The 25,653-nt window shown below is 42.4% G+C and overlaps 2 protein-coding genes across 6 annotated transcripts in view; one reads left to right on the forward strand and one right to left on the reverse strand.

The window, feature by feature from the left end:
- The window catches only part of LOC147999180 (disks large homolog 5-like), a 40,783-nt gene extending 28,302 nt beyond the window's left edge, over positions 1-12,481 (reverse strand). Inside the window, exons 1-2 of the mRNA XM_087596385.1 lie at positions 12,090-12,481; positions 5,338-5,419 (exon numbers count right to left, since the gene is read on the reverse strand). The gene's annotated coding sequence lies outside the window, so the exon portion shown is untranslated. The remainder of the gene's footprint in view (positions 1-5,337; positions 5,420-12,089) is intronic.
- Positions 12,482-18,848: 6,367 nt separating this feature from the next.
- The window catches only part of LOC147999182 (disks large homolog 5-like), a 72,458-nt gene continuing 65,653 nt past the window's right edge, over positions 18,849-25,653 (forward strand). The window contains exons 1-3 of one of the 5 annotated variants that reach the window (XM_087596334.1): positions 18,849-19,023; positions 20,058-20,217; positions 23,059-23,560. In XM_087596334.1, coding sequence (XP_087452460.1) covers positions 18,897-19,023; positions 20,058-20,217; positions 23,059-23,116 — 345 coding nt within the window. In that variant the 5' untranslated portion in view covers positions 18,849-18,896 and the 3' untranslated portion in view covers positions 23,117-23,560. Of the gene's footprint in view, positions 19,024-20,057; positions 20,218-21,174; positions 21,540-23,058; positions 23,561-25,653 lie in introns of those variants that run through there. The other 4 variants (XM_087596332.1, XM_087596336.1, XM_087596333.1 and 1 more) reach the window with 4 other exon arrangements.

A 25,653-nucleotide genomic window follows, 5' to 3' on the forward strand; every position in this document is an offset into this window, starting at 1 on the left:
GGCCTGGGTGAAGTGCTCACAGACTTGGACTCTCTTGCATGGCTGTGGCTTCAAGCAGATCTGTTTGTGGCTGTCTCCTTTGTAGTAACTTTTGCAGGAGAAAAGCATCCCCCTGTACCAGGAAGAAGGCCGGCTCCTCTTGGTTAAGCCCAGAAAGCTCATGATTCTTCAGGACCTGGAAGCTCTGTTCCTAAAACTTGGTGTGGATATTTGCAGAGGTTTCTCTGGGATTTTGCATAATGACTCTGTCCCAGAAGTTTGAGCTTGCAGAGGCTTGGGCAATCTGTAGCATGGTCTCTGGATGCACTTGAGATTGAAGCCACAGGCTTCAGTAGTAGCTGCCACCTACAGTGTGATCCCTGCCTGATCTCCAGTCTCCAATAGGAATAAGCAGTCTTGCCCCGCAGCTCATAGAGCTCTGCCTCTGGAGCCTGATCCTACTCTGCAGTTCCTTTAAGGTCATGCAGCCCCTGTGGGTCCACAGGATCTTGGTGATGAAACAGTCTGCCCCAGGATCCCCCATGGTGCACTATGGCTGCAGCTGCTCAGGCTTGTGAGCTGGACTCTGCTTTGTGGAGAAAGGAAACTGGAAAAGGGGATAACACATGAAATGGAAATGAAGAAAATAACCAGTAAAAATTAAAAGAGTTAAAGTCATCATCTCAGGAGAATGAGTGGGAAGCCAGGTCCTTAAGCAGGCAGGTTCTCCACAACAATGCATGCTGGGTTCAAGACTGGACATGAGGTGCCCTGAGCTTGGGACTGCCAGGCTCCTACTGGGAAGAGAGCTTTCTTCTTCATTTCCGTAAGTCTCTCTAGTTTTCTTTTAAGGCTTTCATCTCATCATTGACTTTCCCAATGACCTTTTATGACAAGCCATTATGGTTAACAAGAATTAAGTAAGGGCTCATTGAGCTGTTGGTAGTTGGAGGTCTGGGGGAAGCCCTGGACAGAGAGATCTTGCCTGCCAGGGGTGGGATGTGCATGGTGGGAGGGACTAGTGGAGTGTCATTGGCCTCAGTATGCACAGGCTTGGGGCTGGTGCCTGGCTGCCTGGTGCGCCTCTGTGGCTTCTTGGCCTGGGTCCCACCGCAGATGCCCATGGTGGTTGCTGGCCAGTTGTGCTTGCTCTCCCTGTCCTCGGGGCTTCTGGCGGGGCTGACCACAGCCTTGAACATGGACAAAATGGGCCGGAAATCGGAGGATCATGGGAGCATCTTCAACTTCCCCCTCCCCAAGCACTGGCAGTTGCAGCTGGAGGACAAGCCACTGTGAGTTTCCCCACATCCAGGCAGGTGTTCTGCACCACCAGGAGAGCAAGGGCAAGCACTGCTGCCACCAGTCCCACATGCGCAAGGCCTATTTGCTGACTGGCAGGGCTTCACTTTGCTCTGCCTGGCTCTGCTTTGCCTTGCTCTGCCCTGTGGGCTCTCACTTCTTTGGCCAAAGACTGTTGAGATCCCGGCTTGCCTCACCTTTCAATAGGCACCTCTGTGAAGTGAGGAGAACCAAAGGGACAGAAGGCTGACCTGGCCCTGGAGACTTGTGTCTCCCCCTCCACCAAAGTGCTTTCCTCAGTTCTCCACTCCGGTTTTAGTTCGCAGGGATCCCAGCAGGTGGCAGGCTTTGCTGAGCCTCCCCTGTGAGAAGGGGACAGTGGTGGGACTTATGGTTGTGGGAAGTCTTTCAGGGAGATGCAGGCTTTCTCAAACTCTCCGACCATCCATCCAGTGCCCTCCCTGGTTCCCATTCCCTGTGTTTGTTGGGAAGTCACTTTTCGCTGTCCTGTGTGACTTTCCCTGCAGACTGGGCTCTCCTGCAGGAGATACTCTCACATGCTTCTTTAAAAGCCCCTGTTCCTCAGATCTAGATCAGCTGTGAAAACAGGCTTCTCCATGCCAGGGTGAGAGCTACCCCTCCCAGCTCAGAGCTGCAACACCATAGGATCCTCAGGCCCCAGTGCTGGGTGGGTCCCATGGAAGAGTTAGAGGAAAGCTTCCCTTCTGAGAAGTGACTTAACACAGAAGGTTCACAAGTGACAGTCAACCCCCAAGTATTTCTTCCAGGAGAAAGCACTCAGCTCTCCCCTTTAAACAGTTTAGGCTCCCACATGGCCCAGTTTTGTGATTGGGGAAGATTTTCTGGAGCTTAGTTGGCCAGTCAGAGTGGGGCTACATTCTTTTTTTTTTTTTCTTTATTAACTTGAGTATTTCTTATTTACATTTTGATTGTATTCTCTTTCCCCGTTTCCGGGCCAACATCCTCCTAACCCCCCCCCTCTTCTATATGGCTGTTCCCCTCCCCATCCTCCCTCCATTACCACCCTCCCCCAACAATCACATTCACTGGGGGTTCAGTCTTGGCAGGACCAAGGGCTTCCCCTTCCACTGGTGCTCTTACTAGGATATTCATTGCTACCTATGAGGTCAGAGTCCAGGGTCAGTCCATGTACAGTCTTTGGGTAGTGGCTTAGACCCTGGAAGCTCTGGTTGCTTGGCATTGTTGTTCATATGGGGTCTGGGGCCCCTTCAAGCTCTTCCAGTCCTTTCTCTGATTCCTTCAACGGGGGTCCGGTTCTCAGTTCAGTGGTTTGCTGCTGGCATTTGCCTATGTATTTGCCGTATTCTAGCTGTGTCTCTCAGGAGCGATCTACATCCGGCTCCTGTCGGCCTGCACTTCTTTGCTTCATCCTTCTTATCTATTTGGATGGCTGTATATGTATGCGCCACATGTGGGGCAGGCTCTGAATGGCTGTTCCTTCAGTCTCTGTTTTAATCTTTGCCTCTCTATTCCCTGCCAAGGGTATTCTTGTTCCACTTTTAAAGAAGGAGTGAAGCATTCGCTTTTTGGTCATCCTTCTTGATTTTCATGTGTTCTGTGCATCTAGGGTAATTCAAGCATTTGGGCTAATATCCACTTATCAATGAGTGCATACCATGTGTGTTTTTCTGTGATTGGGTTACCTCACTCCGGATGATATTTTCCAGTTCCATCCATTTGCCTATGAATTTCATAAAATCATTGTTTTTGATAGCTGAGTAATATTCCATTGTGTAGATGTACCACATTTTCTGTATCCATTCCTCTGTTGGGTTCTTTCCAGTTTCTGGCTATTATAAATAAGGCTGCTATGAACATAGTGGAGCACGTGTCTTTTTTATATGTTAGGGCATCTTTTGGGTATATGCCCAAGAGAGGTATAGCTCGGTCCTCAGGTAGTTCAATGTCCAATTTTCTGAGAAACCTCCAACTGATTTCCAGAATGGTTGTACCAGTCTGCCTCCCACCAACAATGGAGGAGTGTTCCTCCTTCTCCACATCCTGGCCAGCATTTGCTGTCACCTGAGTTTTTGATCTTAGCCATTCTCACTGCTGTGAGGTGAAATCTCAGGGTTGTTTTGATTTGCATTTCCTTTATGACTAAAGATGTTGAACATTTCTTTCAGTGTTTCTCAGCCATTCGGCATTCCTCAGCTGTGAATTCTTTGTTTGCCTCTGAACCCCATTTTTAAATAGGGTTATTTGTCTCCCTGAGGTCTAACTTCTTGAGTTCTGTGTATATTTTGGATATAAGCCCTCTATCTGTTGTAGAATTGGTAAAGATCTTTTCCCAAGCTGTTGGTGGGGCTACATTCTTAATCCATACTCATTCACACAACAGAACATCTTCCTCCCCACCCACGAGGCCTTGACTTGAACCCAGGTCCTTCCAGGACCAACAGACCTGAGAGAACAGATTGCAGCACAAGAGAGAAAAGAAGCCAGAATAGTTTAAACTGGAGAAAACCCCCATATAGGCCATTTACCAACTTTAGGGGTTGTGCATATTGTGGACTTCAGAATCTTAAGGTCAGATTTTTCTGATTACACCTTATAGGTGAAGCTGAAGTCTACTGAGGGTGGGATCATCCCAGGCAGGGAGGGGATCTGACTCTGCAGGCCTGGCCACCCTCTGCATTCTCCCAAAAATAATTTTTAGTCAGCTGTAAATCTGAAGTGAAATTTGTTTTTTGTCAACTCAAACGGTTGACATTTCAAGTCTCACACACCATGTGAGAGACACACATTTATCCACAGGGGATTTGAACTTACTTCTATAGAAATGACTGTGGGCCAACAGAGGGAAAGCATTCTTGCCTTTAGCATTCTGTCTGTATCAGAGACTACATGGACTGGCTTCCTGGACAGACATGTCCAAGCAGACAGACATTGTAATGAGGGAAAACTTAGGCAAGAAATGACCTGGGGACAGTGATTTCAGATTGTGCCTTTAGCAAGAAATCTCTGTTGTCATTAAGGCAAGCAGTCTTGGGCCTGCCAAAACTTGTCAGTATTTCAGGGCTCTTACAACTGCTCCAGGTACTTCTGAGGTGAAAGCCTTTCATTAAAAAAAAAAAGTTTATAAAGCAATATTTCTCAACCTGTGGGTGGCAACTGATTCACAGAGATTGCCTATCAGATACCTTGTACATTATGACTAATAAGAGTAGCAATATTATTTATGAAGTAGCAATGAAATAATTTTATGGAGGGGATCATCACAGTATGAAGAGCTGTATTAAAGGGTTGCAGCAGTAGGACTGTTGAGAACCACTGCCATAGAAGCTGACACATGGGAGCAGACTCCTCAGCTGAGTAGAGACCCACGACAAGGGATACTGTGTCCTACCCTAGAACCCAGAGGCAGAATCTATCCCAGGAGTCTGTGGCTCACCTTGTCTTAAATTCTCCCAGGGTCAAGAATAGCATTGATCATCACAGCAGAGTCAGCTTGCACAGCCCACATCAGGCCCATGGCTTCCCTTTACAGAGAAGGATGTGGGTCTGAGTGACAGCCAGTGAGACTGAGGGGACCCTGACACTCATTTGCTTTGAGCTGTGGTTTCTTCACCTGTAAAATGGACGTGTTTCTGCTGAATTGGGTTGTTGTGGAGATTAACAGAACACACAACCTGCTCAGTGTCTGCCTGGCCTGGACACCTGCGGGTTAAATGGAAGCTGTCGATGATGATGACGAGATTAAAAGTAGAATTTCTAGCCAGATAGTGTTAGTTGCGGGGCGCCATACAAGTGTTCTAAGCATTTTCTGATTCTAAGACCGCCTCACCTTACAACCTAAGGCTCTTGATTTAAATTTTAAAAAAAGAATAAATATAAAATACCAATATGAAAAAATCATAATCAGAAATGAGCTAATTCCTGTGAAGTCATTTAGCTTTACATTTTCTGCTTCTATTTCCAAGGCATCTAGAGTAGCACTATCCGAGATCCTAAAGCCTTCTCTTATGGTGCTACCCATTCACTCCTCTCTCCTTGAGGACTTCTCAGGTGACTTACCAGAATCAGATGGCTTTTAAGATTGTTCCCATCAGGTGCGATCTCTTTGTCCATGGGCCTTGCCCAAAGTTCCAGGGCCAACCTGTTGTTTTACAATCCAAAATTCCAGACATTAATTTTACCAATGAAGTTTCAGGAGTCAGATGCTGAAGTCAAGTAAAGCTCCCAACTGTCTTTCCTGATTCACTGACCTCCCAGAAGAAGAGCAGTCCTGTTCCCTCTGAACACGTTCTTAAAAATCCTTTAACTCAAAAACTTTCCATTGGTTTAGTTATCTAGATTTCCTTTCACGTTGTGTCTTGATCTGCTGGACCTAAGTGCACTTTTTACCTTTGTCATAAATGTGTGTGGTAGGTGAGCCATACAGTAATTAAGTCCATGTTTACATGAATAAACAACTCTTGCTTTAAATGTCTGTGCCATGGCCCTGCTATACCACACACTAGTTTTTCAGTAAATAATACATTCTTGGAGATCACAGTGTGATCAAATATTTTGTAACATGACTTAGTAACGTTCCCTCGATTTTATAAATCAATTTCTTTGACGAGGATTCTGGGTGTTGTCTGTCAGGTCTGAGTGCATCATCTTGGGAATCCCAAGGAACATCAAACTTGGGCTTTTGAAACTGTTGCATATGGCCAACCCGGAGCAAAAACCACCCAGGAATCTACTGATACTTGACACACATTAATTCACCTGCCTTTTTCATATAGTTTATGGCAAGAGGTCACCATTCTTGACCTTGTTTCATTATAAAACGTGGTACTAAATGTAAGAGTTGGGGTCAAGGAGATCACCCCACAAATCACAAAATACCCATCTCAAATAACCATGTATGGTTTATTGAATACAAAACATCCATGAATTTCAGGACAGATTTAAAAGTCCAAACCTAAGGATAATAGAATAGAAGAGAATTTAGATTTCCAGTTCACAGGTCCAGTAAGCATATTCAGTAAATCATAGCAGAAAACATCCATAAGGTAAAGGAAGAAAAGGCCATGAAGGTACAACAAGCCTACAGAATGCCAATTTAATCATACCAGAAACAATTCCTCCATTAACATAATAATTAAAACACTGAATGCACAGATCAAAGAAAGATCATTAGAAGGGGTAAGGTATAAATAACCAGTAACAAATAAGTTCAGACCTATCTGAATTACACCAGACTTCTCAACAGAGACTCCAAATGCCAGAAAATCTTGGGCAGATGTAATGCGGACCAAGGATCCTATACCCAGCATAATTCTCAATCACCATAAATGGAGAAACCAAAATATTTCATGACAAAACCAAATTTAAACAATATTTTTCTCTAAGAAAGCACAACAGAGGATTGTAGTAGGGAAACTCCAAGACAATGAGCTAAACTATACCCAAGAAAAACCAAGAAATAAATCATCTCTCAATAATTTCAAAAAATGAAGCACACAATCACCATTTCACCCATAACCAGAAAAAGAAGAGAAAGCAGCAACTATTGGTCTTTAATATCTAACCAGACCCTCTGTCACCAATCCCCCAGCTCCTAGGGAATAAACTGCCAGCCAAAGTATATACAGGGTCTATGGTTCTAGGTAACTGTGTAGAAGAGGACTGATTTAAGTGGCACCCATGTGGCGGGAGGCCATTGACTACGCTGAGGCCTGTTGCCCACCAAAAGTAGATGCTGGAGTTGTGAGGTGGGAATGGATATGTGTAGGTGGGGGAACACTGTCATATAGGCAAAGCTGAGCAGAAATGGGATGCAAGATATGATGAGGGGAGTGTGGAAAGCAGGACAACAGTTGAAATGTAAATAAATAAAATAACCAATTAATAAAAAAATAGCCAAAAATAAAATAAAAAGTGAAAAGGTAAAAGAAAACTTACAGCAAAACAAAACAAAAGAAATCCTTGTAGTGGATTGGCCTAATTCTGCTTGTATTTTAATGCTAATATGTAGAACTCAAGACTGGTTAACCTCCAAAAACTGACCCTGCTCCCAGTTAACTGTGATTATAAAGAAGCCAACAGCCAACAGCTGCACAGCAGAGAGATGGGGGAGGTCAGCTTTGAGGGCTTTGCTAGAGAGGATCATGAGGAGGGAAGAAGGAGGAAGAAGCTGCCAGAGAATAAAGGAAGAACATGTGTGATGGAGAGGAGAGAGGAAGAGGACAGCAGCCATGGTTAAGGGAGAGGAGAGCCTGGTCCTGAGGGCTGTCCAAGTGCAACAAAGAGCAGCCAAGATGCTACACAGTCAGTAAGAGTTGAGCGTTATTGTTTGGAAAGTAGATCTGATACCATGGAGGGCAGGCAGCTGCCCAGCTACTGTGCTGATTAAGGCATATGATGAATAAATTTACAAAATATGTATAACCAGTAAGGAGCTCTGTAGAGGATCCTAAAAGGAATACTTTAGTTTGAAGAGAAGGATAAAATACCAGAGGAAACAGGAAATAACGTAACAAAACTAGAACAGTCAATCAAAAGAAGCCAATAAAACCCACAAAAATTAACAAAATTAAATACATAGGTTTAAATAATATTTGCATGTCACTAAACTCAATTCCCCAGTGAACAGACATTATTTAGCCAGAAACAGGATCACCATCATGAGAGATGTAGAGGATATACTAGGGAAACAGACCTAAGACACAGGTCCCTATAGCAATTCTATGCAGTTTCTCTATCCAGCTGACAGAATAGATTTCAAACCAATCCTGTCCAGAAGATGTAAGGAAATTCATTTCATACTTTGCAATTACCAAAAGATACTACAATCTAAATATATACATATTAAACACAGCAGTCACAAATTTAAATATATAATTATCAGATAGATCTGAAATTACCCATTAGCTATAATAGTGGTTGTGATTGTTTTTAATAGTCTATTCTGACCACTTGGCAGATCACATGCAAATAAACAAAAGAGGAGGAGCAGAATTCAGTGACATCATCAGTCAAATGGACCTAACAAACTACACTGAACTATACATATATTTTCTATCAGCCTGTGGATCTGTCTCCAAAATTGACCACGGATTAGGACACAGAACAGCCCTCAGGAAAGATAAGAAAGCTGAAGTAGTGTCATGCATTCTATCTGAGCACAAAGGAATCAAACTGGTATCACACAATAGAAAGTGCAGTCAGTACACACTCTCGTGGAAGGTCAGCAACACAAACAACACACTACTGAAAGGGCCAAGGGAGAAACACATAAGTAAATTAAAATTCCTAGAAATGAGTGACAATGAAAACACAACCACCACAGATCTATGCGATACAACATAGTTTTAGGAATTATGTTGCAGTCAGCAAAGCCAGAGCAGTGGACCCATCTAATCCCTTTGTCATGCATCAGAAGTAGAGAATGTGGAGTGTGCCCTGTTGGGTTAATGCCTTGAACTGGATCACCACATTCCCAATTTCCCTTTGCAATGATAACATATTTTTGGCATTACACATTGGATGTATGCAATTTGCCTTTTGATTTCATAGGGGAATAATTAAGGGACTTCCTGGAGGGACGAAAAGCACTGTGGATAAACTGTGTAGAGACTGAAAGACTACAGGGGTTTTGGAAGCTGAGCTAACGTATTTTTATGATGATATGTTTAAGAACCTATGGGGAATTGGGAGTGGAATATGGTGATTTGAATGATAATGGCCCCCATAAACTCACATATATGAATGTTTGTTGCTGGTTAGTGGAAATATTCGGGAAGAATTATAAGATACGGATTTGTTGGAGGAGTGTATGGGATTGGGCTTTGAGGTTTCCAAATTCAACACCATCTATAGTTAACACTTTCTCTGTCTCCGACTTGCACATAAGATATAAGCTCTCAGCCAGTTCTCTAGAAACATGGTGTCCTACCTGCTGCCGTGTACCCCAGCATAATATTCATAGACTCATGATCCTTGAAACTGTAAGGTGAAATAAACTCTTTCTTCTATAAGTTCCCTTGCTCATGGTGTCTCTTCACAGCATAGAAAAGAAACTAAGATCGGAAGGAACAGTTAAGTGAAAAATTTCTCAATAATATTCTGGAAAATAAAATTCAGACATTTACCAAAAGTGTCAGGTACCGTGATCAAGCTGGCTTGACTGCAGAGGTGCAAGAATGTTTCAACAAATACAAATGAATAAATAATTCACCACAGAAAACCAAGAACAGGAAACACACGATCACTGCAGTAGAGGCAGACAATCTCTTTGGCAAAATCCCACAGTGATTAATGCAAAAGTCCTGGAGAATCTGGGATATGGAGAAGACATACCTTAACATTATAAAGGCGATATGCAAGGCCAACAGCATCCTAACTGGAGGAAATCATAATGGATTTCCACTAAAATCAGGAATAAGTCACAGATGTTCATTCTTTTCATCTAATTCAACTAGTATGTGAAGTCTTATCCAAACAATATGACAATAGAGAGATGGAAAGGCATGTTAATATGAAAGAAAGCAGTCAGAGTATTCTCATTTGCAGGCGATATGATCCATATATAAAGAACACTACGAAACCACTAGCAAACTCCTATGGCTCATGGACACATTCACTAAAATCACAGTAAAATCAATAGAACTCCTGTATACCAACAATAAATATGACGAAAGAAGCCAAGAAAACAAACCCATTCAGAATAAAAATCTTGTAATATCTAAGGAAGTAAAGACTTGTTAAAATGAAATCATTAGGAAAAATAAAAAAAAAAAACTGAAGAAACCAGAAAATGAAGAGGCCTCTCATTTTCATGTATCAGTATGATTTATATTATTATATCGAATCCTACCAGAGTCATCTACAGGTTTAAATCCATCCCATTATAATCCCAATACAGATCTTCATGGGAATGAAAAAAAAAATCTCAGAACTCACATGAAAGCACAACTGAGCAGGGCAGTCAGACACTGCTAACTAATAAGGCAGTAAAGCACTGCGGGAGGCATCACCTTTAATGATTTCACCTTCATTTTGGGGAATAGTAAAAAAGAAAAACCAGCATGTTAATATCATGAGAGCAGACACAGTGCCTAATGGAATAAAATTGAAGAGCCTGATATTGGCCTATGTTCTTATCAGCATTTGGGTTTTGAGAAAAAGGAAAACAAACAAACAAAACAAAAAACTCACAACCCCCCCTCCCACCACCACACACAAGTGCAGTTTTCAACCTGTGGGTTGCAAGCCCTTCAGGGAACAACCACATATGAGACATACTTTATACATGCTATTTACATTACAATTCAAAACAGTAGCCACCTTACATTTATGACTTAGCAATGAAATAATTTGGTAGTTGGGGCTGGTTACCACAATGTGAAGAACTGTATTCCTTGAGTTGTTCTTGGTCATAGTATTTTTCTGCAGTAACAGAAATGTGACTGATATATAAACTGGTACCGAAGTGAGTGGAGATGTTTGTGAGGAATCTCTTGATTTTTTGGAGGAGGGTGGGAGACTTTGGATTGGGAAAACTGTTGAATTATTTAAGGAGATCTTAACAGTTCTTTTAGTTTTCCACATGGGAGACATAAGTATTGTGAGTCTGTGCAAAATAGAGCCTCTCTGATGAAACTTCAAAGGATGGCAGGAACTCTATTGGTGACTGGCTTAGAAGCAATTGATATAATTTTGGCAAACAATCTGTCTCTTTTCTGCCTGTTTACTAAGAAGTGACCTGAAGATAAATAAAAAGCTAATTGACTAATTGTTTTGAGCAAACTTCAAGGGGTAGATATCCGGTGACCTTCCTCATATGGTAGGAATGTGTGTTTGTATTTTTCATTGTTAATGTAGCCAGGACTTCAGTTAATCCTGCCACATTCAGGGTCTGGACACATAGGAAACTGCAAGATCTCCCAGGATTTGGAAAATGTCCCAATTGTTGTAAGGTCCCCAAAACATGTTGTCACCCCACACACATTGGGAAGCAACTTAAAGGAACATGACCCCCTCATTCTCAAGAGGAAGGGTGGGTGGGTGGTTATTTGTCTGCCGTGGGCTGTAGATGATTATTGTCAGTTAGGGGGTTGGTTGCAAGTTCTTACTGGCCATGGTCAGGGAGGAAACAGTAAATAAACAGATTAGAATCAGGAATGTCTTTCTTCCTTTCTCTTTGTCTCCTCAATTCTCTGTCTAATGTTGTGGGAAATCAGGAGAAGGGACTAAAATGACAAAATCATAGATCACTGTATCTCTATTTATACTAGAAAACAATACCAAGTCTCAAATATTTTAGGATGGCATGGATTTTTGAATGATGATAGAATTTAAAATTGTACTTGCATAAATGATTCAATTCATTTTTAAGATATAAGTATATGCAACTTATTCACAATGTGGTGTAAAATTCTAATTTTATAAAATTACTACTGCACACTGCCGTGGATAATTAAGGAATTCAAGCTAGTACTTTCCAACTATAAATAATCAGTCTTCCAGTCATGTTAGGTACTGCTTAAGTTAGGTACAGAAATAAGCTTTATTTAACTTCCTGTGTATGTTTTTAAAGTTAAGTAGGAAGTAAATCCCTTGGGAAAAAAAGCCACATTTGTCCACTGAGATAGACATTACATACAAAGGTGGTTCTCAAATCCTTTAGAGATCTGAAAAATCTGCCATTTCAGATGTCCTAATAGTTAAAGGCTTTTCACAGTGGGAGAGACCTCAACTCCTGGTAGTGTCCCCAATCTATTCTGAAAAAGATGATGGGCTCTAAAGAACCATTGGGTGAAATACTACCTACTTACCTCTACTGCTGCCAGAAAGCTGTCCAGACTGTGCAGAAGTTGCTCATGGGGAAGTCTGTGTCCCAGTTTTTGGAAAAAAAAATAGGATAGTCCTTCAAGTGACCTGCTTCAAAGGATTGTTGTCAGAGCTCCTGGCCCAGTGAGTTGAAGGTGGATGCCACAGTGACACAGGAATATTTGCTGACTGACTCCCAGGGTAGCCAACAATTTCTGTCATTTCTTTAGATTTGGAAGCTGTTTGCTCTGAATTTCCTTTTATTCAGGCAACATTTCTCCTCCTCAGATCTTGGATGGGGTTGAATATTAGATAGTTTAGTCTTAACCTTTTCTTGTTATGAGAATCAGAAAAACAAACTTGTTCACCATCGTGCAGAAATGTGACAGCCAGGAACCTGGACAGGAACAGGGTGGACATGGGAGGCTCAGAAAGCAGGGCTCTATGGACAGTCCACAGCAGTATCAAAACTCCTGCGATAACCGCTCTGGCACCATAAGTCCTGAGAGAGGATGGGGATGCCAGGAGAGTATGCGTGGTCTGCCCACTGCCTGGGACTTTTAAAAGCTTGTACCACCCCCGAGCACATAGAAGAGCTTGAGCAGAAAGAGGCCGATGCCCAGAAGCCGCTGCTGTGGTAGGAGGCAGTTATGGCGGTTGGAAGTGGGGGTAGAGGTGGAGGAGGGATGGGAGAAGACCGAGGAGTTTCCCCAAAAGACAAGAACAGACACCATCCTTACTACTCCAGAACCCACACCAATCCCACCCCACCCCTAAAATGCCCAGTCCACTGCCAAACCTCCCCATGCCAAGCATTCACAGCTTCATCCCCACTGTGCTCATTTCTTTTTTTTTTTTAACTTCTTATTTATTCTCTGTGAACCTCACATCCTGCAGCTCAACTCCATTCATCTGCCCTCCCCTCAGGTCTGCACTCCACCCTTGCATCCTGCTCTAAATCAGAGCAAAAATAATCTTCGTGTGGAAGCTGAATAAAGAAAAAGAAAAAGAAAATTTGTACGCAAAAAATGTGTCAAATTTTAAGGATGAAAGACATAAACGCTTAAATTGTTTGGAATTAATGAAAGTACATTTGGTCTCAGAAGACTTATTATGGTTAATAAATGCAAGTTATGATAGATAAGGGATACAAAGCTTAAAAAGTGATAGAAAATGATTTAGGTACAAAATTTTAGACGAATATAATTTAGATAACAAAGTACCTTCTCCAATTTTGCAAAATACGAATGGACAGAATATTGTGACAGTAATTCTTACCTGATGCATCTCATAAGTTTTCTTATTTTATCTAGCTTATTAATGTTAAATTAAAGGTATTTCTTGGAGTAAAAGCGGAAATGCTGAGGTGACCTCCCTTTGTACTAAGGTGTGTCAACTTTCAATTGTTAGTTCTGTACTGGCAGTGAGCTAAGTGCTGGCAGGATTTCTCTTGTCATTTCTATGTCCCATCATCAGCTTTGCTATTTTGTGGATGTTTGTCCTTCTCACCAGCTCAACACAAGCTAAGAGATGTATCAGGTGTTGTCTCACTGCCGATTGGATGTAATAAAGATCTGATGGCCAAGAGCTGCTTTAGGAAGTATGTGGGCAGAACTTCCGGGCATAGAGAGGGACATAGGCAGAGGCAAGCTAAAGCAGGAGATTCAAAATAGACATGGGCAGGAAGAGATATGGAACAGACCACGGCAGAGGGGTAAAGAGCTAAGCAGCAGGTGGGTCTCAATGGTAGAAGAATGGGCTTAATTTTTAGAGAAGATGAGGGACTGCCCAGTGAAAGGCCTAAGATTCAAACTATGTTCGAATTCTCCATGTCCCATTTACACCTCAGGCAACTCTGTGAAAATAGTACACAATACAGTAGTAACATGGCTTTGAGCCTGTGGTTTGGTTACTTTTGGTCACTGTTCCTCAAGACTGCAGGAGAAGGAACAACACACAGGGCAAACACATGAAAACCATGTGCAGCTTAGAGTGGAAAAGATCACTAAGAAGTTTAGTGTCACAGCAAAGTCATGTGCTGAAGAGGAGGGTGACATAGTTAAGGAGATGAATGTTATTGACGATAAGCCTCCTGCCTCTGTACTGTAGAGATGTGGAAGGTGTCCTCAAGGCAAGACTCTTACCAATTAAAGTTCCAACTTGGAAAAGGGAGCTCAATAGATTTCGTGCTCCTACAAAGCAAGTGCATAGGGAAGCTGCTGCAGTTGTCATCCAAGCAGGCAGCTGACAGGTCAGTGCACCTCATATGGCACGGAATTTGGAGGAAAAAAGATTTTAAGATTCAGGATGACATGAACAGGACCAGGCGACTCTCGCATTTATGCTTTTATTATTTGAGGCTTGAATTAGAATGATACTCATAGTCTGATGTTTTTTAGTTTTCTTTCATTATTTTATCTACATTTCCAATTTATCTCCCACTCCATGTTCCTCTACATGAGTCTCTCTTCTGTCCCCCACACCCTCTCCCTATGAGATTGCTCCTCCACCCGCCAATTCACTCCCGCCTCAGAGGCCTAAGTTCCAATATCATGGTTCATGAAGCTTCCTCAGAAACAAGGTTCTCCCGTCCCAGTGATCCCAGATAAGCTAGTCCTCTGCTACATATCTACCTGGAGACATGGGCACACCCTGATTCTTTTATTAGTTACCTTAGTTAAGGTGTCTCTTCACAGCAATAGAGCAGTGACTGACAGGCTTAAATTCACTTTGCATCCCAATTGCTGTCCTTTCTCTTGTTACTTCTCTCCCACAGTTCCTCCCCAATGTCCTCACACCATCTCCTCTGAGAGAGTAGAGGAATATCCCTCAGAGTGTGCCTCCACCAAGACACATCAAGTTTTTGTAGGGCTGGTGGACCTTCTCCCACTGAGGCCAGGGAAGACACCTGAGTTAGGGTATCAGATTTCACAGACAGGCAAACCTTTGGGGATAGCCTCGGCTCCAGTTACTTACAACAGGGTATGTAATACTGTATTAAACTTAGTAAGGTTTATTTACCTTCACCTGGCAACTCATCCTGAGAAACAGTGCTCTGGCCTGATGCTTTTGTTTTCAGCCCTATCTTCCTCTTTCTTCTGTGCTTACCACTGTAACACAGGAGAAGCTTCTAATATTAATGTTGCCAGATCTTTCCGGTCTTGGGGGATAATTCTATTCTGAGTTGTATATGGATTTAATATCTTCTTTACGTATGATGAATATATACTTCAGGAAAGGACTGCTTCCTTGTTTCTATTAAGATCTAATATGACTAAAGGATTCTGATTAATATTCCAGAATCGTAGGCCACCAGGTTGGTATGTCATCACTCACTGAAGTGAGGTGAATTTTATAACACCTTTTGGCCACCCACTTTCAATGTCATTATGTGGTATTGCCTTAGGTTCTTTTCTACATTCCCCTGCCTTTGGCTGAGTATATGTTTGAGGTCTCTCTGTGACTGTGCAAAGAAGTAAGAGCTAGGGCTGGGCCACAAAATAAGAAAGTACTTGTTCATCCAAAAACAAAAACAAAAAACAAACAAACAACCAAAAAAAGCTCTAGGGTAAAATATCGGTGCTAGTGCTGAACTGAACTGCCGGAGGTAATTTTTTTTAAAGTAAATAACTCTATCTTGGGGCTGATAATATGAATCAAATATCCTGCAACATAAGTGTGCAATGTTGCCTTCATTTTATAAATCAAGTCTGACCACCGTTTTGGTTGTTTCCAATCATGTCTGAGTGCATCATCATGGGAACCCCAAAGAAAATCAGAAATGGGTCCTTGAAGCTGATGCACAGGGCCAGTATTGACCTGAATATTACAGAGGACACCTTGATTTTTAACACAAGGGATCATTTCTCCATCCTTCTTGTCACATAATTTATGACAAGATGTCACCTTTCCTAACCTTAGCTTCTTTTCCTAAGTGCTGCTGAAGGGAAGATTTGGTGTCAAGATGTCTGGACTCAGACCACAGGAACACTGAATTCATTTAAATAGGTGTAGTTTATTGAATGCACACCAATACAGTTCAACCAGAGCAACAGCTCACAACTGTGTACTGGACATTGCTAGGCCCAGCTCATTGCAAAATCCACATGGGCTAAAGCACAAGTGCTGGAAATGCTGCTGTCTATGGGCCCTGACTCGGGTCATTTTACACATAATTGTTCCTATTTTCCTTGAATCTAATGGGTCCTATGTGAAGCTCATAGTTGGGGAACTTGTTAAGATTAACAAACCTCGTAACATACAGAACATAACAGGGTATGTGACCAGCACCACACAGTTCAATGTCAGGTTTTTTTGTTTTTTGTTAGTTTGTTGGCATCCATGATGTGGAGGCGTATTACAGAACAATAGGAAAGAGCTGGCTGCTGTGTAACAAATTTGCTGCTATTAAGGTAGGTATGGGAGCAAGACCTCAGCAGTAGCCCTTAAGATGGGAAGGAGATGATGTGTTTGATACCTGAAAGGAGCTGCCTCAGCTGTGTTTCTCTGCCTGCTCAGTGCCCATTCACCATCACTCTGTCCCTGAAGAGGAACTCAAGGTCAGCCCCCTGCTGCCTGTGAGCCAGGACTAGGCACAGAAAGGCAAGGCCACAGCACTGGTTTCAAATTCCTCAGTAATGCTGGATTTCCAATAATGTACTTGTATACACCAATACAGTGTGGTAAGTTACAATATATACTAATCATTTCTTACATAGGGCAACAGTTGATTGACTACAACTAATTCTATTTAAGAAAAGAGAAAGAAACCTGGCTCTTGTGGAAATATACAAAGAAATATCTACGATGCTGGGGAATGAATTCTGCCATGGACTGAACTCAGAATGGGGGCGGGGGTTGGAAGAAAGATGCATGGTTAAATAGCCCACCGGGTTCAAATTGTGTCAGCTTGATTTAATCTAAGGACAAAAAGTGGAGTATCTCTGATGGCTTTCTTTTAAACCCTTGAAAGGATCCCTGGGGACTGGCCTCAGTACTTCATACTTCTTGCTGGGGCAACAATGCTCAAGGAAGCTTGAGATTGTCATAGGCACAGTATTATGCTACATATACAGAGTAGATAATACTAAGATGTTCAGATGGTGATATCCAGTTATATATACTCTTAATGTGGACCTAAGGAAAGAGAGATCAAGGTCCTTACAATAGAAAGATCAGTTCCATTTTTTTCTACCATTCCAAACTGAACGACTGGTAGGGAGAGAATGGTAGATAATCGAGAATTGGTGGATGATGCTTTGAATGAAGTGTGGGTTTCTGCGCTGGTTTAAGACAGGGTCACAAGTATCCCATGTTGCCCTCTCCCTGGCTGGCCAGGTTCACTTTGAGCTCAGATAAACCTCCTTCCACTTTCCAATAGATAGGCTTACAAGAGTGGCTTCCAAGGACTGTGAGGACAGCATTAGCCTTTGACAGTTGAGGTGTGTAACCACAACTATAGTTTTAGCCACGTTTTCCCATGTCTACCAGCTATTTCAGATTGTTGCTGTTCTATGCCTGACAATCAAGGACACAGAAAAATAACCTGATAGAGAGCAAGGACATGGTGATCACATCCTTACCTCTTCTGTACGTTCTGGATGAGGTTTGTTAAAATTCCAATATTGCAAAAAGCTTTATATAGGGCCCATCACATCAAGGGTCACTGTGCACTGTTCTATCTAAAATGTCTAATCAGAACTGACCACCAGATAACACTTCCTGCAGTCCTCATATGAGAAGCTTTGGATTTTGTTTTGACTTTTCCTTTTCTCTGTCTTTCTTATTTTTTGCTATATAAGTTGAGAGAAAGATAGTTAGGGCCATGACTTTGCCCCCAAAATTTGAACTATGGATGTGATCAATCAATGTTAGTGTGTGCATTCTATAAAGTATTCATTTTTCACTATGATAGATGCTTTTGTGTTTGGTGTGGTGGCCATTTCCCAGTGTACAGGTGCTGGGACCTTGCTCTATCCACTTAATGATGTTTATAGCCTCATTTTAGACCTTTCTGTGCACCCCCTATATCTCTTTACTATTTTATTTTTCTGATAGAAGCTCATGGTATATCTTACTCAGGCCTGTGAGCAGTGCTCCTTTGGCGACATTGGTGCACAGAGGAGAACCCCACCACCAGCATGAGGTTCCATTCACTGGTGGCTCCAATATGGCACTTTCCTCTGCCAACTGGTCTCCACACTTTTCCTAGCACCATAAAGACTTCAACTCTTTCTCCTAAGGAATATTCTGGCAATTGTCCATTGCTAAGCACATGACTTCATGAGTGTTCCCCTAACACACACCCATGTTGTAAACTACCATGCAGACTATTTCTTGATGTGATTTAAAGCACCTGTACATAATGAGACAGGAGAACTTTTGACTGCATATTCAAGCTGGTATGAAATCTCAGGAAGTTTTAATGGCTAACATTGTTGAATGAGGATAATTTGAGTTAGGATGAGACATTTTGGGGCAAGATATCGAAGGAAACATTCATTTAGATGCATAGGAATTACTAAGGTTTTTTTATAATCAAACCTTGAAGAAAATTTGGCTTTGGAAGCAGGAGATGCTCAGTGACTCTGCCCCAGGAAAGGCTCCTGGAAAGGGCACCTCTGCTTATGCTCAGTACAGGGAGATTATTAGCAGGAAGGCAAAGTCTGCTCCCCATGACATCTGCTATCCCTTCTTGGACATTCTATTGTCTCCTAGAGAGTTCTGGCATCCTCTGTGATGTCACCACTGTTGTAGTGACAACCAGTGCCCTAGTTTCTCTCAGTCTGAGTCTGGCAGTTACAAGCTAAGACATGTTTTCCCGTCTTCGCAAGCGTTTTTGGAGGGGGAACGTCGATTGTGGACAGACTAGAGTGAAGGAATCTGGCCTTTCGTCTCAAAGTAATGATGAACAGAGACAGCACTTCTGGGGAATGTTTAGTAAGTTCTGGGCAGTATATTTTGAGCTCCCTGTCAGGGGGGCTGCAGGCTTAAGCTGACCTTTCTAGCAATGGGCCACAACAACTGGAGCATCTGAAAAGGAATTGAATTTTCATGAATATCACAATTCCTGAAAGTCAGGATTTCAGAACTTTAGTTTCCCCAACCCCACAGGGAGTATATGGTAAGGCCAATGCTATTATCCTGTGAATTTCTGGCCTTTACTTTTACAGTGAATTTGTTAGGTTACATTGATATAATAACATGATCAGGAGTCATGGAGGGTCCACCTTTTCTGAGTTTAGACAGGGCAGCAATGTATTTCACTCTCATTGCTTCTTTAAATACAGTGGACACCTGACAGTAAGAACAGGGAGAGAATTGTGCTCCAGGCAATAACCTTATGTTCTTAGACCTCCTCTGATTTCTTCTAACTGGCAGGGTCATCGTTAGCTTTATATATTAGAGGTTGTGTGTTACACACATTTTTCTAAAATACCAAAACTGTTTGGAACATGTGGACCAAGATTCAGCCTGTAACCTATTGGAACTTCTGGGGCATTTGTTATTTCATATAAGGGAATTGATAAGTCTGTTGAACATGTCCTTCCTGGAAATGTGTTTTAAATCCAAAGTTGTTGGCCTAGAGTATCAGGGTAGGACATCTGAGTGTCTCCAATCACTCAAGTCTTGTGGATGGTGAATTTATCATCTGAGTTCTGAAGCCACAGGGGTTAGGGTCCTGAAACCAAGCTGTACCCTGTTCAGCTGATGATAATCCTGGAGAAGCCATCTCCGTGTTCCATGTAAGCACCTGATGTCCGGAATAGGGAACACCTGGCTGCTTACATCTCTTGGTCTCTATAGAGTAGTGGGAGAACTGAGATCCACTGAGGATGCCTCTTAAGGATAGACCAATCGCCTAGCAATGACACTGGGTTCCAGGCTTGTTCTCCTGTTTAGGCCTCACTGTGGTCTATGTACACTCTATGCATTCTCCCCATGCAGGTTCACTTGTGTTCTTCTACCTACAGATGCTGGGAGAGAAACATCTTCCCCTGAAACTGCCCCAAGCGAGAATCAGGCCAAGAAGGAAAAAGAGAGGCTGATTAAAGAGCTGCAGCTCATTACCAAGGAGAGAAATGACCTGAGAGATCGCCTGAGGTTTCTGACAGAGAGATCCATGAAGAACAGGTATGAATCGCTCCAAATGCTCTTGTTTCATTCCTGGGACTGCAAGGTCACCTTCATCTTATCCTATTAAGGTTTTGGTTCTAGAAAGCTGGGCCTCCCTAACCACCCTGTGCTAAACCTCACCTCCCATATAGAGGAGATTCAGAATCTGACCCTTCCTGAGGAGCGAGATGGAAAATGGACTCATCTGCTTCCATTTATTGAAAAGCAGAACTTGTGGTCTGAATGAAGAATTCGGGGATAAAGTCAGGGAAAGTGAGTGTCTAGTGTGCGTTTGCAAAGCCCTTGACGGATGGTGGCTTTGCAAGATTGTAATTGCAGTGAGTTTATGGTGAGTCTCTGTACTTGCTAGGCAGGGGACTGAGTGCTGGAAGATCCAGGCAGCAGCCTGAGGGGCCTGGTCCCAAACTGTTCATCTCAATGCTTGTCTAGAAGGTCTAAGGTTCAGGCCTGTTTGTTATTTTCTGTGTGTCTTGCCCTCTGAGACAGCAATGGTGGATGCATTTCTCCTGGTTTTCACAGTACCCTCTGTTTCCATATTTCTCTTTCTCTTTCTCTGAGTCTGTTTTTACATTTCTCTTTTTTGTGGGTATTTCTCAGTCTGTGAGTCTGTATGTGCATACATCCAAATGCATATGGACAACTTTTATATGTTTATATTTCCCTCCACACTTGGAATCTAGGGGTCTATGTCTTGGCCTGAGTATTTACCTGTAACACTTTCATGGTCATGTGAATGCTTTGTTCTGGGAGCCCCACTGTCAACAGCAGAGTTCTTTGCCTATGTGACCACGATTGTCTGTTTATTTGAATTCCTTGTGCAGATTTTAATTTTGTGTTGATATAAGGTCTGTTATCAAAACAGGAGAAAAGAAATCACCGGTTTCTGGCTGTGTTGGGTGGGGGAGCATGGAGAGGTGTGGCCTAGGCTCTTGATAGCTTAACTGGCTTGACTTCAGATTTCCTCTTGATTGAACAAAGGGAGCCAGGGAGCCCTCCATCTGGATGCTGAGATTCTGGTGTCCTGGACAAACAAAAACAAGTTTCTGAAGCTGAAGAAGATCCCAATATGTACAATTCAGAAGGTGTCCTTCCAGGGCTGGTGTAGTACAGGACCCACCCTGAGTTCATATATTCCTAAATGCCGATGTTCATTGGATTCTATCATTTGGGGCCAGGCCACACTTCAGGCCAAATCCATATTATGAAGACCTGGAGAGAATGGAGGAGGCGGTCATGTCAATTCTGCACAACTTAGAGATGGAGAACACTGAGATCCATGAGAACAACCATGAGCTGAAGATGGAGATGACCTTCTCTAGGCAAGTCCTGGTCAGAAAGGCTGTCACCTGTGGAATGGCCATTTATGACTTCTTTGTTCTGGATTGGACAGTCTTCAGCTCTGGTTCTATCTCTTGTGCTGTTTGCACATCAGTGTGCCAGGGTCATTAGGACTCAGTTTTCAGTTCCATAAAAGACTGTTACTCATCCCAGGATTGTCTAGGCATCTTCAGAAGGCTCTAGATAGAACAGCACTGATTGAAGTCAGCAGGTTATTAGGCTGACCTGGACCTATGGTGTCATACCAGGTTTTACAAAACTCAGTGTGTGGACCACATGGTTAGCATGACCTTCTCTTGGTTCTACTGACCTCCTTTGAGGGTGTTGGCCCACTACTAATTGATGTTGCCCCCCTGCATTGGGCTTTCATGCATAGTTGTATATCCATGTTCTTTTTGAGAGATGCGGACACTAATGTGTGCTCAGGCAAAACATACAATTTATTCTTCCCGGAATTTACTCTTTGTGGTTTGTGCAGCAGCCTTATATGTATCGAAATGAATTCTATTAAGTCTTCATGGGTATCTGGGTCCTGGTGGAGTTAGTGGCACTCGGGAGTGGGAATGGGAGAAAGGGGCAGCATGATCTTACTATGCAGACTGTATTTCCAGAAACCTGCTCAGCCAGCTCCTGATGGAGAACACATGTAGGAAGAAATTGGTCCCACTGAAGCACGAGAGCAAGGAGGTGCATCTTGATTGTGCACTGAACCAGAAATATTTGGTTGACTTCAACAAGAAAGATAAAGACCAGCAACGTCCAGACCCAGCGTCATCTGGCAGGGATGAGCAGCTGTGTTAGCTTAAAAATATCTGATAATGTTTGCCAATTTGATACATCTTTGCTCTCTCCTACCACCTTTCTAATTTACACTCACAACCAGCCAACCACCTCATGTAATGGAATTGTTCATTGCTCTGCCTATGCACAAGTATTCTGGGAAGCCAACCACTTTTCAGAAACTGAATTATTTTGCAAATATATTTGTCTGCTCTTTTTGAAGCTGCAGTATAGAAATGGTGACAGATTAATAACATACCTCATTATTGCATATCCATGTGATAGATTGGATGCTATGTAGAGTTTTGAACAAGTTCTTGGTTCTTTAACAAATAACACTCTGTGGTCATGTGACTTCTTGTGTAGGAAGCACTTTTGCGGGATAAGAACAAAGCGCAAATGTCAAATTAGTACTTGTCATTGGCTTTAACCTTGGTGACATATGGACATCTCCTTTCTTCCGGCAACCCAATGAGGTCTCTTCCCATTGCCCTGTTCTTGGTTTGCACTGGTATAAGTCTGGGTCCCAGATTGGCAGCCCACATTACTTTGAGGCTCTCTGGAGATTTTGCCCTTCCCAAAGAGTTAGCAACAATGATATCAGTTAAAAGGTCCATGTCGACTGTCCAATAGAACTGAGGTGGTAGAAGGCAGCCTTCTGACAGCTGCCTTGCATTTCACCACCATATCAGTGTCTGAAAAACTGCCTTCCTCTCCCAGGTCTCAGAAAGTGCAAGAGAGCTGGAATTGTACACACACCAGTAAGAGAGCTTCCTGAAGAATAAGTTGCTTTCTCAGGAGTCCCTGATGACAAACATCCTGAATGGCAACAAAATTTTTGGATGAGTATTCTTCCTCAGAGTTAATTTGTCATTGCTTAGAGACCCTAAATTTATATAACACTAAGCCAGCCTGACTGATTGAGGTCTTACTTTCTTCTCAGAAAACAGCACTTGAGAGACAACTTGGGGGCCCTCCTTTCATTATGTGTGCAAGAGGAGAAACAGGAATACATCTGTGCTTCTAAATGTTCGTTAAGAATGTGCTGTTTAGAAATATTTTTGTTATGATTTTAATTGAAATTTTCTTTTTGTTGTTTCATATTTATATGTTCTTGTTACTGTTTTTATCTTTTCAAAAATTTTTAATATTTTAATTTATTCGTTTTAATCCTGTTTTGTTGTAAAAATGAATTCCTTATGAATAACAATTGAATTCTATCTCTTGACTCTTAAGACCATCATTCTTATTCAAGGGTTCTGTCCCCTCCTGTGGACTTAGAACTGACAGGTGGAGATGGATCTCTGCATGTTCCATGGATCCTGGGATAATAAGTGAATTCAAAGTCACCGAGGGGTACCCAGTGTGACAGTGTCTTTTGTGTGGATAATGTGGCTGTTTCTCGGACACACTTTATGAAGTAATCACTGACATGCTTTACCCAATTGTTAGGGTCCATGTGGTTCTTCTGAGAGAGCAGCAGATGCTCTATCCTGTGAGTCATCACCACAGCTCCTGCAGGTGCTTTTGTCCTTCCACATCATGTACTGTATTAGGTGGACAGGATCACCTCCAATCAAATAGAGAGATCTCAGGAGATGTGTATTCACAGGAAATTTACTGAGCTGTGCATGCTCAATGTGTTAGCTTGCCAGCCATCCCTACAGGGCTCTGGTGTTCCCACTGCTCATTGTGGGTCAGGATCATCCTCCAGCACCACTTAGTGTCCATATTAGAGCAGATCTTTCACATATTATCAATGATGACCATATGTATTCTGCACATCTGACAAAATACAGAATAGAAATTAGCTTCCTGTTGGGCAGATTGGCATAATGATTGTTTTGATTGTTAGCATGAAAATTATTTTAATCTAAGCAGTTTAGGCAGGAACTTCAAGAGCATCCATAGTGAATGCAGCCTACAGCTGTGAACACATGTTTCTGTTGGAGAGCAGGCCTGTGGAAGCCCAGAACCTAGGTGGGACAGTTCAAGCTACCCTTTTCCATGGCCAATCTGGGAACGTATTGAGATTGTATTTTCCAGGTGACAGATTTCCAATTTATGGAATTGAACTAACTTACTGAAAGTGCAGTTGACTCAGAGAGTTAAAGTACAGAAGGAATAATCCAGAATGCCCACAAAAGCTTGCTGTCACCCCAGGGCTTTTAAAAGCTCAGCAGCTAGGGAAGCAATGTAGTATTTGGTTATTCTCATGCTTAGGTCTAGTCATTCATTATAAGCTGACCATGACACAAAAAGAGTCATCTGTGTCACAATAGAAACTAGTTGTAACTAGATCCACCCCACACTATCACATCACTACCATATTTGAGGTTCTCAGTTACTATCTAAGACCCTGGAAGAGGCCTGGGTCTTGCTACACAAACTCATAATTTATGTCTTCATGACACTGTGTGCTTTGTTCTGTTGATGCTACCATTGGCATACAATACCTTGGATACTTTGTGCTGACATCTGTGACCTGAGACAATAGTTCATGTCATCCTAACCTGAATAAACTGTCCTTAAAGTACAATGTGGTATGAGGGGCCTTCTTTTCCTATGAGATTGCAAAACATTTCCAGTCTTCAGTCAAGTCTGTCAGCCATTGTCAGTGCCTGTCTTGAGATGTCCAACTTTTCAGCTGAGAGTCTTCATCCAGGCTGCTCTGTAACTTTGTAGAAGATTAATAGGGTTCCTGTCCTAGGATTTAATTCAGTGTGACTGTACTTGCCGAACATGCTCAAAGCCCTGTGATCCACCCTAGCCCTCTGTGCTTTAGAGAAAGAAAATAAAGAACCACATTGCACTTGAAGTTTCTCCTCCAACAGAAGGAGAGCCTGCACAGGGCCTTTAAGTAACTCTAAGCCCCAGCTTCCCCACAACTCCCTCCATCAATTCCATTATTGTTGTGTTTTCATTACTGCTCACTTTCTTTCTTGTGTGCAAAGAATGTGCACCATGTCAGTAAAGCGTGTGTGTGTGTGTGTGTGTGTGTGTGTGTGTGTGTGTGTGTGTGTGTAGTCCCTAGTGAAAACTGTCGAGGTGCATGCAGACTCATGCTACTGCTGTCCCATGGCACCTTGCAGGGAACACTGAAATCGTGGGCTACTTTAATACAACCTAAACCAGGTGTGCATGGTTTTCAGTAAGATTTTGACATCACCGCTACAGAGAGCAGAAAAAGCTTCAGTAGTTACATGGATGTGATCAATCAGTGTTAGTGTGTGCATTCAATAAAATATCCGTTTTTTACTAAGTTAGATGCTTCTGTGTTTTGTGGGGTGACCCATTGTCAATGTCTAGTGAATT

Source organism: Rattus norvegicus, chromosome 19, assembly GCF_021556685.1.
Source record: "Rattus norvegicus strain SHRSP/BbbUtx chromosome 19, alternate assembly SHRSP_T2T, whole genome shotgun sequence".
NCBI lineage: Eukaryota > Metazoa > Chordata > Mammalia > Rodentia > Muridae > Rattus > Rattus norvegicus.